The sequence below is a fragment of the Panthera pardus genome, unplaced genomic scaffold (assembly GCF_024362965.1).
Source record: "Panthera pardus isolate Hobbes unplaced genomic scaffold, ASM2436296v1 HiC_scaffold_8, whole genome shotgun sequence".
NCBI lineage: Eukaryota > Metazoa > Chordata > Mammalia > Carnivora > Felidae > Panthera > Panthera pardus.
This window is the reverse complement of record NW_026527013.1, coordinates 98,937,700-98,955,686: the sequence shown is the minus strand read 5'-3', so window position 1 is coordinate 98,955,686 and position 17,987 is coordinate 98,937,700. Positions and strand designations below refer to the sequence as shown.

Genomic DNA, 17,987 nt, shown 5'->3' with positions numbered 1-17,987 from the left:
TGTGAAAGGGCCAGTCCATGCACGGTGCTAGCCCAGTGCCAGGCGGGACCCAGAGAAATGTCTTGGAACAGTCTGGGCCAGAAGAAAAGCCTTTACAGAGCAAAGGAGAAAATTGGAGCAGTAAGTCTACCAGAGTGAGCAGGGAAAAGCAGAGCACATGGGGGCTTGAGTGCGGTGGTGGAGCTGAATTCAGCTGAGTGCTGCTGCACAGTCACCAAATTCTTAGTGACTTGGGACGAGATGCTTAGCCCCCCTAGATGCCAGTTTCCGTGAAGGAAGAGGATAGTGATGATGGTGATGTTGATGAAGATAAGAACAGACTGCAACAAAAATCACTTCTGTGGTACTTCCTGTGTGTTTGGAGGGCTTTATGTATATGAACTGATTTCATCTTCAGAACTACCCCACGAAGATGGTACTGTGTTTGTGTTCATTTTATAGATGTAGAAACTAAGGTACAAAGAGATTGGGTAAGTTGTCCATAATCCCACAACTAATAGAGAACGGAGCCAGCATTCAGACGCGGCATCTGGACCCAGACTCCATACTCTTAATCACATGATTCTTCGGCTGCTCAGTAGAAATTGCATGGTAGAGAGTTGCTTATCTTCAGAGGTTGGACAATGTTTAACTTTTTTTTTTTTTTTAATTTTTTAATGTGTATTTTTGAGACAGACAGAGTGTGAGTGGGGGAGGGGCAGAGAGAGGGAGACACAGAACCCAAAGCAGGCTCCAGGCTCTGAGCTGTCAGCACGGAGCCTGACATGGGGCTTGAACTCACGAACCACGAGATCATGACCTGAGCCGAAGTCAGATGCTCAACCGATTGAGCCACCCAGGCACCCCGAGCAGTGTTTAACTTTTTAACGGAAACATTTTATTTTAACTTAAAAATGTAAAGATATGTTGTTATTTCTACGCTACTTCCTTATCTTTGCACAGAGTAAGCAGGGTCCCTAGACACTCAGACCAGATGCGCCCTCACATCTTGGGCACAGATCTTCTAACGATAGGAATAATGCTATGAGGACAACATTATACTCCTTACTTAATTCTGGACTGTGAATATGACTCAGGCCGAATTGCCTCTTGTAAGGAGGAGAATCAAGGATATGCCTTGGACAGGTTGATGGTAGAAACATGACCTTTTTGGATACATTAAGAAGGTTGCGAGTAGCATCTAGCTCTTTGTATACATTTACTCATATGATTATTGTAATAAACCAGTGAGTCATCATTAGCATCCTTGGTTTTACCAGTGAGGAATCTAGAGTTCAAAAAATAACATCCCCAAGATCACTCAGCATGAAAAAGGTACAGACCTGGGAGTCAAGCCCAGGTCTCTCAATCTCCAAAGCCCAGGATCCAAGCCATTCATTTTGCTGCCAAGCCGTTGGAAATAAATAGCTTCAATTAGGAGCATTATTAATGAGTTTCTTTCCTAGTTCCTTCCAACTCTGAGACTCTATATTTCTGAAAGATTTTTAAGTAAAGAATAGCACAGTAGCCCTCTGATCCAGCATACTGCTCCCAGGAACCCCTTTTTGGGTGCCAGATGAAGCTGGAGTTGGAGGTTCCTGATGTGGGCTTCGTTCCCACATCTTCAGCTCAGTTCCCATTGGGTTGCAAAAGGGATAGTGTGATTTATATCTCAACCCCATGAAATTTGAAGACAAAATACTATATTAATATTGTACCCTGTAAATCTTTTCTCGCATTAGCAGCCTTCTGGTAAAGTTTGCCAAGGAAGCATTGCCATATGTGCTGATGGAGCTGAACTAAAATGAGAAGATTAGAAAACTAACCACACTAATAAATTTCATTTGAGGCACTTGGAAAATAGACTGCTGTTTTGACAAGTTAGAAACAACACACACATCCATTCTCTGTTTCTGATGGTTAAAATGAGTTTCCAGACTCCAACAGAAACATCTTATATTAGAAGCCTAATTTTTCTGCTGAGTTACCCAGATGTCATACATATATGTACTTTCAACTTCAGTGTGATCGTATTGAAGTGCTGTAGCAAGACTGGCTGTTTTGGGCGTTACTGAGCCACGTTCTCCTGCCCCCCCCCCCCCCCCCCACCACCAAGTCAAGGAACCAAGAGGGTTATTGAAATTCCCAACTCTGTGACTTGCCATTGTCCCACGGATCATGACCACTTGCGAAGGGCATTTACCCAGGGCTGATGGTGTCAAGGCCCACATCTGTAGTGCCACTCAGATTGCCGTCAGATTGCCGTCCACAGCCACCTTTGTTTTCTCATTTAGCCAGGCCAGTTGCCACATGAATGGTACTTACCCAGGACTCCCCATGTGCCAACATCTGGCCCAAGTCTTAGGCATGGATCTGTACTTTGCTTTTATTCTTACTGAGTTGAAGTTATTCATTTGGTGAAACTCAGGGCTTCTAATTCTATTACCTTAACCTCTTAATTACTCTCCAAGTCTTAGCTCTCTGCCTTGATCATCTCTCTTTCGCCCGCCTCTAGAACTTTTTACTTTTTAAACTTTACTCTCTACTTTAAAAGCCACCCCAGGTATCTACAGAATTTGGTGCACTCTTCTTCTCGTGACATGGGAGAGAAGTTGTGGTACAGGGCACCAGGTAGGGTCACCCCCTACAATCAGACCGCCTGGGTTCAACCTGTTCCCCCATGTAACAGATGAGCGACCTCGGGCAGGCTCCTTGCAGTCAGCTTCAGTGTCTGTTGATGGGATAAACATAACTTTGCACTGTTACTCTTTTGACTCGAGTGGATTAAATGTGTTGATTCACAAAAAGCCCATAGAGCAGTGTGTGGAATGTAGTAAGTGCCCCCCAATACAGGCCGTTGTCATCATCCCTACCGCTGCTATTTCTGACCAGCCTTCACTGATCTTGTCCCAACCCTGAATGTGCCACGAACTTGAGATTTGGGGGCCTTTCACTCACAATTCCCTCTGCCTGGCCACATTGCCCTGCATGCTACCCACATCTCTTTTCTCTGGTAAACCTCTGCCTGTCCTTAAAGATCTAGGTCAGGGACCTCCTCCTCTTTGACGCCATCCTCCCTCCTGTAAGAAACTGGTGTTCTCCAACACATTCACATAGTTCTTTTGATACTCTGGGCTGTGGCACTCACCGCTCTTTTTTAAGGTGGTTTATCTCCTTTTGGGCACACCGAGACACCTAGGGTTCCCTTTTCTTTTAAACTGAGAATCTCTCCTGGGGGCAGCACAGATTTACTATGTCCATCCCAGTTCCTTCCAGTCCCAGGCATGCAAAAGGCACTTGGTAAATGTTTGCTGAACAAATAAATATTTGCTGCCCTATATTTATTCTTAAATACAGGTTTTTTTCTCTTTTGTTTGGTTTTTATTTTTGCTGTTCACGGTGCATTACTAAATTTGTAGTGAGAAAGACAAATCTCAGTAGCTGAAAATGCTGGCTGAAGTGATTGTACCTAACACCGTAGTCATTTGGCTCTGTGGGCTGTTTTTTATTAATCATTTTAAAAGACTGTCACAGGGTAGTTCTACAGACAAGAGATCATCATTTAAATCACAGTGCTTTCAACTCATCCATGGTTTTGGTCTACAATTTAATGATGAGAAAAATACATCTAGAAAGTAAATATTTAACTAAACATTTTGGTCCCTGACCTGAATACAGAGTGACATGGGAATCGTAAATGCTAAGATGTAGTTACAGCAGCTCATCCTGATATTCTACCTGTAGAAATTAACATTGTACTTTCATAACGTAATAACAAAGCCTCTCTTCTCCTATTAGACACATCATATTACCTCATAGGGTATAAGTAAAAGATTCACAAGCGAATATAGTTTAGAAGGAGAGAACACTGCCTCCTTTGAATAAGAGCACTTGCTTTGCCCGATAGTTCATGTTTTCTTTGCTGCTCTGGGTTATTTAGATTATAAAGAGCAAAGCCCTATTCAAACTGGCGAGAGCAGAGCTCGGGTAAGGGTTTACTTGAGAGAGAAGGAAGGCAGAGCTCTCGCAGTGATCCCAGGGCGGGAATGTCCCTAGAAGCTGGCCTCGGAGGGACCAGAAAATCGTCCAGGCTCCTCCTCTCATCTGCGCACCTTTCGTGGGCTGTGTTCTCTCTCTGGCATTTGCTTCCCATTGTCTCCTCTCTGCCATCTCACTTCCCTTTCTTGTCCTTATTTTCTTAAGGCTTCACTGTGGCGTGCACCTGCAGGGCTTCATCATGCCACGTTCCCCACTCCACAGGGCGTCTTCTCAGTTTGTGCCCCTGTGCTAACTGGCTCTTCACCTCTGAGGACTCGGTTATGCTCCTGGGGGAAGATTCCTAACTGGCTAGCTCTACTTCTCTCCCCGCCCCCGCCAGGAATAGAATTTAATGATTCAACACTTAACACCCAGTGCTCATCCCAACAAGTACCTTCCTTAATGCCCATCACCCAGTCAGCCCATCCCCCCACCCAATTCCCCTCAAGCAATCCTCATTGTATTTAAGGTCTGTTATTTAAGAGTCTGTTATGGTTTGTCTCCCTCTCTGTTTTTATCTTATTTTTCCTTTCCTTCCCTTCCCCCTATGTTCACCTGTTGTGTTTCTTAAATTTCACATATGAGTGAAATCATATGGTATTTGTCTTTCTCTGACTGATTTATTTTTCTTAGCATAATACCCTCTAGTTTCTTCCATGTTGTTGCAAATGGTTAAGATTTCATTCTTTTGGATTGCTGAGTGATACTCCAATGTATGTATAAACCACATCTTTTTTATCCGTTCATCAGTTGATGGACATTTAGGCTCTTTCCGTACTTTGGCTTCTATAGATAGTTGGCTGGCTCCACTTATGGTACCAGATCACAGGGCCCAGGTTGCTGAACTCAGTGGCTGCATCTATCTTAGGTGTCTTACCCTCGTCCAATCAGCTGTGGTCCTGGGGTGCAGCAGGCTCAAAGAGTGGCTGCCTAGAGAAGACCTTGCAAACTCATAATGAGGATTAAATGAGTTAGTAAAGTGCCTGACACACAATGAACAATTTGTGAACTGTTTTCAAGTTAGTTCCTTTTTTTTTTTTAATTTTTTTTTTTTTAACGTTTATTTATTTTTGAGACAGAGAGAGAGAGAGCATGAACAGGGGAGGGGCAGAGAGAGAGGGAGACACAGAATCAGAAGCAGGCTCCAGGCTCTGAGCCATCAGCCCAGAGCCCATCGCGGGGCTCGAACGTACGGACTGTGAGATCGTGACCTGAGCTGAAGTCGGACGCTTAACTGACTGAGCCACCCAGGCGCCCCAAGTTAGTTCCTTTTAAACAACATTCTCATTAGCATCATCCTCATCACTCAGTTCCACAATGAAATGAGCTTTCTCACATTTTTTGTAAATGATAAGGCTGTTTTATATGTACTTTTTCTAGAACCAGAAGCACAGAAAAACACCTCTTTCTTGTAATGATATCAGCAGAGCAAGAAAATGACAACTGTCATTTGTCATTTGATGAATGACAACTGTCAGTTGTCCTCATTGCCATGTTGGCATTGGAGATGGGGGGGACCTTGGTGAACTGATGCTCAGACCCTAAAGTGTAGAGCCTTTCCCAGCTGGAGCAGATTACCATGATGTCGGAAAGAGGTCCAGGGCTGTCAGATGGATGGGTGGATCAATCGATTGATTGCTCTGTCTTTACAATAAGCTCAAATTATCTTTGAAACCCTGCGCTACTCAATAAAACATGTCTGCAGGGTGGATACACACAGCCCTCGTGCTAGTAGCAACTTTTGTCTGTGGGCTTAGGAAGAATAGTGTGTGCCAGGCTGGTATCTCAGAAGACTTTGCAAGTGAACCCTTTTATGTCGATGAATTAGAAAATTGTCCTTGATAAACAAAGGCTAGCATCATGAAGCCCCTCTCGAGGACAGCAGTATGACACCGGGAACAATGTATTCTGATCCTCAGGGATAGCTTGCTGCGTGTTTCCAAGAAAAGGCATATGCCTTTGATTTTATTTTCTTAGAAAGAACAAATGAAAATAATAATATTTTTTAGTTTACCTATATAGGTCCGCTCCTGCTCTAAGTTCCTTTCCTGGAAGCGGCCATAACCTCTCCCTTATGCTCTGATTCGTAATTCCCACTCAGCCTACATGTTTAAAACTGAACTCTTCACTTCTCACCCCTTCATCTCTACCCAGGTATTCATGTCAAACCCACTTTTTCTTTTGCTGTCTCCTCTCCTGACCCACACACGCACGTGCACACACCCGCGCATGCATGCACCCACACCCACACCCATTAGTATGTCCTGTCTTTTTTCCACCCACCAGCAAGAATTGGTCTTTTTAAAAATATGAATTAGCATATCACTCTCCTGATTGAAGCTTGTAATTACTTTTCATTGAACTTAGAATATTATCAAACTCAGGACCCTGGCCTACCATGTGGCGGTAGCATCTGGCCCCGACCTGTGTCACGCCTCACTCCTGCTTTGTACGAGGCGGCTCACCAAGGTTCACCCTCATTTTTGAGCACACCAGGCTTGTTCCTACTCTGCTTTCTTTGCCTTATCTGTTCCCCTTCCAGAAATGCATTTTTCCCTAGTTGTCACGTGTTCGGAAAAGCCTCTCCCTTGCTTCCGTCTGAGGCTGGTCTGAGCAAGAACCTTGTTTTGTGCTTGTTGCTAAGTGAATGAATGGCTAAACTGTGGGCCTTTGGGGGTAGGAGGGATGAGAAGAGTGTTAGAAAAAATAATCTATTCACTACAGTGCACTTATTTCACTTACTTCAGAGGCAGAAGGGAAAAGAACAAACTTACGGAATAATGAGATTTCCTGTGTCACTAATACTGTTGACTTACTCAACATGCAAACGACCCAGAATATGAGAGGGAATTTGCTTGGGCCTGATGTGGCTCTGAGACACATTAGTACTTACACATACTATTCCGAGTATTCTCGTTAAAAGGAATAGCAGAAAATCGCCGCAAAGATTGCCCCAGTTTTTAGATGGCGATCCCCTCTTTAGAGCTGTTGATTTGTTTAGTTAACAGTAATTTATTTAACATACTTCTACTTTTTGTTGTTTTTTAGGTCTGTTGCCACAGTTATTGGGAGTTGCCCCAGAGAAGGCCATAAAACTTACAGTAAGTCTTTTGAGTTGATGCTTCTGAGGAAGGGAGTTTGCATACACGCAGGAGTCCAGCAGATAGTCTCATGGGAAATAGTGGGTTTGTGTTTCCTCAGAGGCGCTGGCTAATCTCAACCGAGGCCCTCGTGACACCCAGCTTCTCGCTGTCCTCCACTGAACACCGAACATCCACACATGTGATGTTGTATTTGAACAAAACTTACGGCGGCTGCTACCACCACTACCGCCACCGCCACAGCGGCAGAGGGGGCAGCACTTGCCGCTAACTTTGCCTCGAGACCGACCATATGAGGCACAACACATATGATCTGCTAGTGTTTAATCTCAAGCAAAGTGTGACCCAGAGGTTAGATAAGGAAAGTGTGGTCCACGGGGTTTAAGTGTTTACCTGTGTTCACACAATTCATGAGTGGGAAGATTAGAATTCGAAACCAGATTTTTCTGACTCTGAAGTTCAATTACATGTGCTGTTTATAGAATTCATATTTTGGGTATATTCTCTGAGCATCTGCTGGGCCACATGTTCAGGAGTCTGAGTTCTAGTTGAAGTTGATCCTTTATCCACTGCCAGGCTCTCGTGTAACAGACGGGCGATTTTCAGGAAGTTTGTGGAATGGGTGGATCCTGCCTTTCTATCACGAAGGTCATAAAGCCCCAGGAAGTTCAACTCTACTTTTAGACTGGGCTCTGTAGCCATGGTGCTGAGATTTTTTTACTGTGTTACTGCGTGACCTTGGGACACCTAATCTTCTCTGGCTTGTAGCTTCCAAAACCATGATTGATTTTTAAAATTGCTTGTAGTACATACCAATTTGAGTAGATGATACTTAATTAATTAATGTTACTGATGTTGAGAATCCCTAGATACTGAATTTCTATTAAGCTGAAAATTCTGCTTATTCAACTTTGTCTCAGTAATGAGTTTTGTTTTAGATTAAATTTTGTTAGAAGACTTGAAAGTGATTTTTAATCAAACTCTGTGAAATAGTTTTTAACTTCTAAATCATATGGTTTTATTTTGTTCCTCATGTCAGTATGTCTCTCTTATGCTCTTGTGGTTGCCAGACATATTTACATTTTAGGCTTATAAGCCATCTCTTTTTCCTTTTCCTTTTTCCTTTTCCTTTTCCTTTTCCTTTTTCCTTTTCCTTTTCCTTTTCCTTTTCCTTTTCCTTTTCCTTTTCCTTTTCCTTCTCCTTCTCCTTCTCCTTCTCCTTCTCCCTCTCCTTCTCCTTCTCCTTCTCCTTCCCCTTCCCTTCCCTTCCCTTCCCTTTTTTCTTTTCTTTTCTTAACATTTTATTTTTAAGTAATCTCTTACTTAAAGAGTAATTTCCACCCCAATGTGGGGGTGGAACTCACAACGCTGAGATCAGGAGTCACGTGCTCCACCGACTGAGCCAGCCAGGTGCCCCTGGCCATCTCTCTTTCAGTTTCTTTCTCCCTGAAACATCTGGAAGATACATAGATAGATAGACAGAAGACAAACTACATATGTAGTTGAGGGTACTTCTCAAACTCTTACAATTCTTAATTTACTCAGTTTATGATTACTTCAGTATACTTAGAAAAAGAACATACTTACAGTTGTATATTTATGTGTGTTTAATGCCTTTCTTTATGTTTTTCATCATCTTCCATAAATATTTTTCTTTAAGGTGAATGATTTTGTGAGGGATAAATTTATGCACAAAGATGGTTCGGTCCCACTTGCAGCAGAAATCCTTGCTGGAGGCTGTGTAAGTACCTTTTACAGAACTCTGTGTTTGAAAAGATTATTGCACATGTATATCCCCACCATGGTAACCTAACATGGACTAAGGCTTCTGTTCAACCACAGATCCTGTGCAAGGGCAGAGCCTTCTAGGGCACGGACAACCATTCCTGAGATGGAAGGGTAAACGTTCCTGATCTTATTGCCTGTTAAGTCATGCCTGTTAAATCCATCATTGCTTTTGGTTGGTTCTGCAGTAGAGGTCATTTGTGGCAGAAGTGTTTGGCCTTTAAAAAAATCTTTGCTAACCTTTTTCTGAAGTTAATTTGTAGCACGTTCTTTCCTCATGGCACCCTCTGCTGGGTCAGGCACTTAAATTTGTCGTTTGGAGTCAGCAGCCATAGCTCTGTGCTTTGCTTTACCTTACAATACCAGCGACTCCTCAAGCTTCTCTGTGCTTCTGGAAAAAGGACACTGGAAAAAAACTGGCTGACTGTTCCGCATTGTCCAAACTGCTTGGAATGAGTATTTCTTTATATGAATGAACAACCTGCATCTTGTTCTTAAGCTCTGCAAAACATGATGTCTTGTTTTATCTCATGTACAGGTTTGTTCATGTGAATGCAAATACTTTAAGTAAATTAAACTCTTCTACAAAGACTGGCACTATTTAAAGATAAGGTTGGTTAAGTAAACAGACTTTGATCACTAGGGCAATACAATATCGGTATATTTTCCATCTAAACCTATGTTTCTTGTGAGAAAGATGAGGTCACTTACTTTTTTTAATTAGCTTGTTCTCTGCAGGGAGTGGTACTCACAAAATAATCTTTTCTTGAAAATCATTGCGTTTAGATGGCAATGGCATCTAAAGGGCAAACACCTGAGAATATTGAACCTTTGTTTGGAAAGGGCTTATTGTCCTCACATTGAATGGGGGTTCCTTGAATGCAGCAGGAACTAAGAAGTCCTAGTCCTGGTAGTTCTTAAGAATTAGGTGGAATTTGGCTAGTGCCTGACTCTCTTTCTGTTTGATCACTGACCTGTCATAGACGGCCAAGTAGGATCCCCTTGTCCTGTAACTTTAGGAGCATTCAGGATGGAAAAAGGGAGGCTTTAATGTCCTAAATAAAAAGAGCACACAATAATAATCAAAAAGAATATTATTAGAAGGTGTAACAGCTACTCTTCCTGGTAAGCAGTCTTCATTTGAAACAACCATAGTGTTCATTTGAGTAACTAGATTTTCTCATTGCAAAGTGGCATGGCCACAGTCTGTCTGGCCTGGCCTCCAGGCTGGCACACGGGACTTGAGCTAACAGGGTGTTTCTGTAAGTCACATGGGTTTGCTTTTCTGAAAAAGTCAGGTTTTAAACCTGCTTGAAAAGACATGATTGTACATCTCTGTAAGAATTTAAAATGTGAAATTAATTATGTGAAACTCCTCGAGATTTTGGCAATAATCTGGAGGTTTATTTTCTTTTTAATGAAAACATTTTGCCTGCACCCGGGCCTGGGTGCCGGGGAGATGGGTTGTGGCGCGTCCTGTCTGCCGTAGGTGGTCTTGTTCTCTTGTCTGTGGTCGCCCGTTTTAAACCCAAAGCACAGATTGGCATCAGAAGTGGATGCCTCGTCATTGTAAAGAGGCGTAGCCCTTCTTCAAACCTGATCTAAACACGGGCTTAAAACTGGAGCCACTTGGGCTTTGCAGCTACTTAAACTATCTGTGAAAGGAGGTCTGCCGTCCTTCATCTCAAAGGCTGGTAGACAGCAGGGTCCTCGATGTTTCAAGTCTCCTGTGTTGCTCCCGCCACCAACGCTGCTTTAAGATGAGAGAGTTTATTTTTCGAGTGAGCAATCCTGTAGGTAGCAAACAATCCAGACCCTTCAGATCTCTGAACAGTGGGACGGATGATCCCATCTTCAGTGTGTTTTTAAAGCAGCTGCACCTTCCCTTGCCAGCTGCGACAGCATTTTCCCATCCTTGGAGCCAGACACACACCTTAGAGAGTCCTGTGAGCTCCAAAGCCTCGTCTCTCCGCCTGGGAATACAAAGGGCTTTGAAAGCTTGGGTCACGTGGCCAGTCCCCCTTCTTAGTTCACCCGAGCATGCCAGGCAGTGACTTCTGAGTCCCCGGGGAGCTCCCCTTGCTTCGTTATTACTGAGAATTAGTACACATGGCTGACTTTTCACTTGTAACTGAAGCTGCTCATTTCTTTGAAGAAAGCCTTTTCTGTTTTATTGTCTGTTTTCTGCAAAAACAGGGAAAATCCGTCAGGAGGCCTTTGTCTCGTTACCTTCATAGCACTTAGCAAAGCTAATAGTCTGTTTTATTATATTGTTTCAGAAAAACAACCACAATGATAGTAAATTTGGAGGAAGTTTTTGGAAGAAAAAGGGAATAAAATTAATACCCTTTATTAATTTATTTTTGAAATAGTAGAATCTCTAACTGAAGAGATAAATCTTCGGTGTCACTGATGTGGATAAAAGGGTTAAATCTGACTCAATTTTTAATGTCATTGTTTGCACTGAGATTAGATTTCAGTTAAAATTTGATTTCAGTTTTCTGAGCATTTCTGTAGATTCACACTTAACAGTAGTGGTATGTTCAGCACAGTTCAAGACAAAACGAAATGCTGAGCCTGGGGTTTGCAAACTCTGAGTCTGAAAAGTTCTTTGTGGTTTCTGTTTTCTCCATACCTTGGTTTTCTTTAACATTTTTTTTTTTTTTTTATTTTTTTATTTTTTTATTTTTGGGACAGAGAGAGACAGAGCATGAACGGGGGAGGGGCAGAGAGAGAGGGAGACACAGAATCGGAAACAGGCTCCAGGCTCCGAGCCATCAGCCCAGAGCCTGACGCGGGGCTCGAACTCACGGACCGCGAGATCGTGACCTGGCTGAAGTCGGACGCTTAACCGACTGCGCCACCCAGGCGCCCCTCCATACCTTGGTTTTCTACAGGCTGGTAGTTGTAGGAGTTTTGATAGAGACCCAGATCCTCAGGCATCCCTGCACAAGTATATACCTTCTGTTTCTTTCCATCTTTCCCCTTCTCGGGTCAGGAGCTCAGCCCCTGTAGGGGGACATGATTGGGGGTCACTGTAAGTGATGGTGGGGCTCACAGTAAATTTGGCAAAGGGAAAGGGGTCTGTCACTACCCATTTCCAAGTAGATTCCCAGTGACTTTGGAAACATACTATCCCTCACCACGTTGTTGTTATTACTGTGTTGCTGCTTAGAAATAACACAGGTAATGCCATCTGTCTGGAAGCATCCGTCCTTAACATAATAATTGTGTGTTGACTGTCTTCTCTGCATCCAGTGAAATAAGAGGATTGAAATCCTGAGAGGTCTGGGATCTTCAATTCTTGATCCTTCGATCTTAACAAGTCTTCAGATAAGGAAATGCAAGTGGTGCCATTACTGTTTTCAAGGACAATATAAAAGTGATGATTAACTTATTTGGCAGGAAAATAAATCTCCATTGAAATAAAAAGAAATGAAATAATATTCACCAGGAAAAAAAAATGTCAAAGGATGAACCTCTCTCTTTTAAAGCTCATAGTCAGTAAAACTTACTTGCATACCAATAGAAAATAATAGCATTCTGTAACAATTTTTAAGGAGACAAGTAAACATGCTTTTTGAACAATGGTGCTTTGACGATGGGTCCACAGTAGTCTCTTCCTGTTGAGATCCATACACATAAACACACAGATGCTGATTGGTATGTATGTGTGTGTGTGTAATATATCCAATGCTTATGGAAGTTTATATTCATTTCAAGTGACAGAATTGATGTGCTCACATCACTGGTTTTGAAAGGGATTGGTGAGATTATGACCACTGATGAAAACATGGCATGAAGAGCAATCTTAATTGCAGTCTCCTACAATATGACCCTGACGTTGTTGCCTGTATTCCCATTGTTACCGGTGATTCCTGTATGCTTATTTTTATGCCTGTATAGCAGTGTATCAGAGACCATTTTTTGAGGCAAGTTTTTATCATTCATCTTTTTTACATGACATTCAGCCTCAGTTAATCCTCACTGTTTAAAAAACAAAAAGAGGGGCGCCTGGGTGGCTCAGTCAGTTGAGCGTCTGGCTTCGGCTCAGGTCATGAGCTCACAGTTTGTGAGTTCGAGCCCCGCGTCGCGCTCTGTGCTGACAGCTCGGAGCCTGGAGCCTGTTTTGGAATCTGTGTCTCCCTCTCTCTCTGCTCCTCCCCCGCTCATGCTCTGTCTCTCTCTCTCTCTCTCTCTCAAAAATAAATAAACATTAAAAAAAAATTAAAAAAAAAAAAAAAAACGATACAAGGCACACCGATGTGCCTACCACTTAACATAAGATGTCAAATGTAACACATGCAACTGGAGGCCCTCCCGTATCTGACACAATAGGTTTTCCCTCTTCCGTCTCCCAAGAGATAACCCTATCCTGAAATTGGTGATTTTCATTTCCATGCATGTCTTTATACTTTTTATAAGTGTAAACTTGAGCAGCATAAATATTTGCTTTTGGAGGCTTCATTCTGACTCCGTGCTACAGGAGCAACTCATGATTCTTAGGTTGATGCTGTTGCATTTTTCCCACTAGCGCAACTCCTATGCTTTGCTCGCAAGAAAAGAATATATTGTAAATGGGAATATTCTATTCAAATGTTGTCATGTGGCATACAGTGAGTATGCCTGTTACAGATGTGTGGATTTACATGATTTTATACAGCTATGATTGGAACAGTGTATTTATTTAACCAATTTTTTGTAACTTGGAGTTTCTTCCCTAAAGTCCTTTCTTCAGTCTCACCATTTAAACTGCTGCCGAACACTAAGTAGGTTTAAAATGATAACCCTCCCCACTGCCAGCGCACATGCTCCCTGTCTGCCTTACTGCCCTCACTTCTTGCCTCCTTCCTAGTGGGAATCATATTAGTGTTCTTGAGGAGGACAGGCGTTCTGGTTATCTATTGCTGTATAACAGGTCATCCTGAAACTTTATTTATTTATGTATTTATTTATTTATTTATTTATTTATGTTTTTAACGTTTTATTTATTTTTGAGACAGGGAGAGACAGAGCATGAACAGGGGAGGGTCGGAGAGAGGGAGACACAGAATCTGAAACAGGCTCCAGGCTCTGAGCTGTCAGCACAGAGCCAGACGTGGGGCTCGAACTCACAGACCGCGAGATCATGACCTGAGCCGAAGTCGGCCGCTTAACCAACTGAGCCACCTAGGCGCCCCCCTGAAACTTATTTTATTGTCGCACATTTGTGTGGGTTGACTGGGTTCAGCTGGGTGCTTCTCATTTGTGATCTCCATGTGATTATAGGCAGATAGCAGCTGGGGCTGCAGTCATCTGAAGGCTTGACAGGGATGGATGTCCAAGATGGCTCCCACTTGTGGCTGGTAATGATGCCAGCGAGGCTGTTGTCCAGAGCCCCTCGTGTGGCTTCTCTGGGTAGCTTTGGCTTTTCAAACCTTGACAGCTTGATTCTAAGCAAATGCTTCCCCAAAGTAGGCATGCTAAGAATCCTGGGCAGAAGCTGCAAGACTTCTTAGGACCATCTGATTTTGAATGTCACCTCTGCTCTCTTCTGTCAAACAAACCACTTACACCAAGGTTCAAGAAGAGAGAAATCAGATTCTATCTTTCAATGAGAGTAACGGTAAAGAATCTTTAAACTATCTTTGGAGGGTTCAATAGGCAGTATTGTAGGACGAGAACATCCTCATTGTCCCCTACTTGATGACGATTTTATAGTTAATCGCACGCCTTCTCTGAGGATCTGTTGCTGATTCTAGAACCCATTCCTGCTCCAGATTGCTCTTGATTGCAGGGGCAGAAACTCACTAAAGTAGCAATAGCTGAGTGAAGGTTTACCTTGAGGGTGTACATGACATTAAAGGCTCTTGAGAATTGAGGCAGCCCCGGGAACTGGCTGCTTCCTGCATTTTCTCCTGTTGGCCATCTTGGTTTTTCTCACAGTGACTTTGCATCTCTCTGCACATTTCTTTAAAGACTGTTTTTTTCAAAGCAGTTTTATGTTCACAGAATTGGGAGAAAAATATAGAGATTTCCCAAATACCTCCTACCCCTACACATGCATAAAGTCACCACTATCAACATCCCTCACCAGAGTGGTATGTTTGTTACAATTGATGAACCTACATTGACACATCATTACCATTCAAAATCCATACTTTACCTTAGGGTTCATTTGTGGTGTTATATGTTCAATGGGCTTGGACAAATATATAATGAAATACATGTATCATGTTAATAATCACACAGAGTATTTTTCCTGCCCTAAAATCCTCTGTGCTCTGCCTATCTCTCCCCTTTGCTTCCACCCCTAGCAACCATTGATCTTTTTTACTGTCTTCATAGTTTTCCCTTTTCCAGAATGTCCTGTAGTTGGAATCATGTAATTTGTAGCCTTTCCAGATTATCTTCTTTACTAGTGATATGCATTTGAGGTTTATCCATGTCTTTCATGGCTTGATGGCTCATTTCTGTTTATACTCAGTAATATTCCTTTGCCAGATGTACCAGCAGTTTATTAATTCTCCTACTGAAGAACATCTTAGTTTCTTCCAAGTCTCAGCAGTTATAAATAAAACTGCTGTAAACATCCTGGTGCAGGTTTTTGTTGAAAATGTAAGTTTTCAACTCCTTTGAGTAAATATGGAGTACAGTTGTAGGATCTTACATTAAGAGTATGTTTAGTTTTATAAACAAACGAAAAAGTATGTTTCGTTGTATAAGAAATTCTCCAAACTGTCTTCCATATGGCTGTACTATTTTGCATTTCCACCAGCAACAAATGAGAGTTCCTGTTGCTCCACATCCTTGCCAGCATTTGTCATCATCAATGTTCCACATAACCTTTTTTATTTTTAGAGAGAGAGCGCGTGAGTCGAGGAGAGTGGTGAGGAGTGGACGGAGGGAGAGAGAGAATCCCAGGCAGGCTCCAGGCTCAGCACAAAGCCCGACACAGGACTCGATCCCACGATCCTGGGATCATGACTTGAGCCAAAACCAAGAGTTGGACACCCAACCAACCAAGTCACCTAGGCGCCCCTCCCCCTTTTTTCCCTTTTCTGCATAGCTGTTTATTTTGTTTATTATGTTTTATTTTGTTCCTGATGGTGTTGACTTCAAGAATTCTCTTCATGTCCTTGCTGGCCATCTTGCCTCTCTCCCTAACAAATGACTTTCAGCTTCTTTTCATCCTCAGCCCCAGCTAATTAGTGCAAGTAGCTCAATTTTGTTTCGTTTTGTTTTTCATTTAATTATTAGAGGGGGAATTTGATTGGCAAGCATCAGCTTCGTGTGTCAGGCTCTAGATCAGCCTTGAGTCATGACCCCACTCAAATATTAATAACTTTGCTAAACAAAATCATTTGTTTCAACCATCTTTAAATGCATTCAAACACTTCTTGTACTTTTATTTTGGTTTTAGCTTGAATTCTGTATGGATCCTTTGAATAATAGTGTATGTACTTTTGTCATAAAGTATACCCAAAGGCATATTCTTTATGACTGAGTTTGAAATCCCTTGAGGTTTTAGACCAAATCATATCAGACCAAGGAGAAAAGTTCCTCATGGAGTGAACACATAGCTCTGATAATCAGCTTATGAGTCGGATATCCTGAAGTGGATTTAAGTCCTACTTCTGTGATCTTTCTCTTCTCAGGGTTTTATGTGAAGATGTGGTCTCACAATGTAGTTTTCTTAAGGCAGACTTTTTATGTGTGATGGGTCTTTGCACATCTCCTACTTATAAATACAGAATGATGTAAGGCTCAGTCATTAAGTTCAACTTCTGTGAGGTTGCTCCTGTGTGACATGTCAAGTAACCAAGATTTATTATGATTTATATTGAGGCTGTGGAAATAAGGTTATTATTTTTTTAATACTTGCCTATTTATTTGTTTATTTTTAGTTTATTTATTTTGAGAGAGCTTGAGCAGGGGAGGGGGAGAGAGAGAATCTGAAGCAGGCTACACACTGTCAGTGTAGAGCCCAACGTGGTGTTCAAACTCATGAACTGTGAGATCATGACCTGAGCTGAAATTAGGAGTCAGACACTTAACTGACTGAGCCATCCAGGTGCCCCACTGGTTGCATCTTTATAGTTCACTTATAGTTTAATGAAAATCTAATGGTTAGTTAGTTCGTTTTCAGATTTTGGTTAGTCAGTTCGTTTTTGTTATTGTTTGGAATGTTCTCTGGGAGGTTTTTTGGCATACCCCAAAATGTATGCCCATATTGTAAGTTTTCTTTCCTTCCTCCCTCCCTCCTTCATTCATCAATGGCAATTTCTATTTTAATAGATGACTTTCAACAAGATTGAAGTGAACTAAATTATTTTTGTTTTCATAAGCTTTACATTATCTACATTGCTTTTCATTCATTTCCATATATTTACAAACTTAAAATTGTACCAAACACATATTTTAATCAAGATCATATCATAAACATTTTCTATATATCAACATATATTGTGCCTTTTAATTATGAAAAAATAGCCATATTAAAGCTAAGGTAGAAAACAAAGCAAAAGAAACTGGCCATAATTCAATTCTGATATTGTAAATTGTCTTAATTTGTGCATATGCTTTATCCCTCTCCTTCCACTGTGTTGACTCCAAGGCTTAGAGACTGTATCAGGTATTATGTATGACCTGTTATGTTTGTCATGTATGGTCTGGCTTTGCCACTTAAGGAGCTCTTCCTTTATGGCCTTGTGCTGTCAGCTAATTGCATTCTGGGGATCATGGGTAAATGTTGCCTGAAATAAGACATCCATAAATGCTGAGGACAGGGCCTACATCAAACTATTATACCTGCCCCTAGCATTGTGTCTGATATATGGGAGAGGCTTTAAAATACTTACTGAATGAATAAATGCTTGACTAGAAGGTCTTGAGAGGGCAGTAAACATAAGGCAGTTATTTGATATACTGAGTTGCTATTAACGTAGATAGGAACAGTCATTGAAGGAGCAGTAACTATAGGAATCAGAGTATGAAGGAATTGATGGACTTTAGGGAATAGCAGTAACACGCCTACATATGTAAATATCTAGGATGTTTCCTAAGAAATGTTTTCCATGATAACTTGGTAAGGGAACCAACCTT

At 41.9% G+C, this 17,987-nt stretch overlaps 1 protein-coding gene across 6 annotated transcripts in view; it reads left to right on the top strand.

The window, feature by feature from the left end:
- SLC25A13 (solute carrier family 25 member 13) overlaps nucleotides 1–17,987 on the top strand; it is a 184,798-nt gene that overhangs the window by 122,733 nt on the left and 44,078 nt on the right. For all 6 annotated transcript variants that reach the window (XM_019443388.2, XM_019443390.2, XM_053898411.1 and 3 more), the window contains 2 exons: nucleotides 7,066–7,118; nucleotides 8,779–8,859. In XM_019443388.2, coding sequence (XP_019298933.2) covers nucleotides 7,066–7,118; nucleotides 8,779–8,859 — 134 coding nt within the window. The remainder of the gene's footprint in view (nucleotides 1–7,065; nucleotides 7,119–8,778; nucleotides 8,860–17,987) is intronic.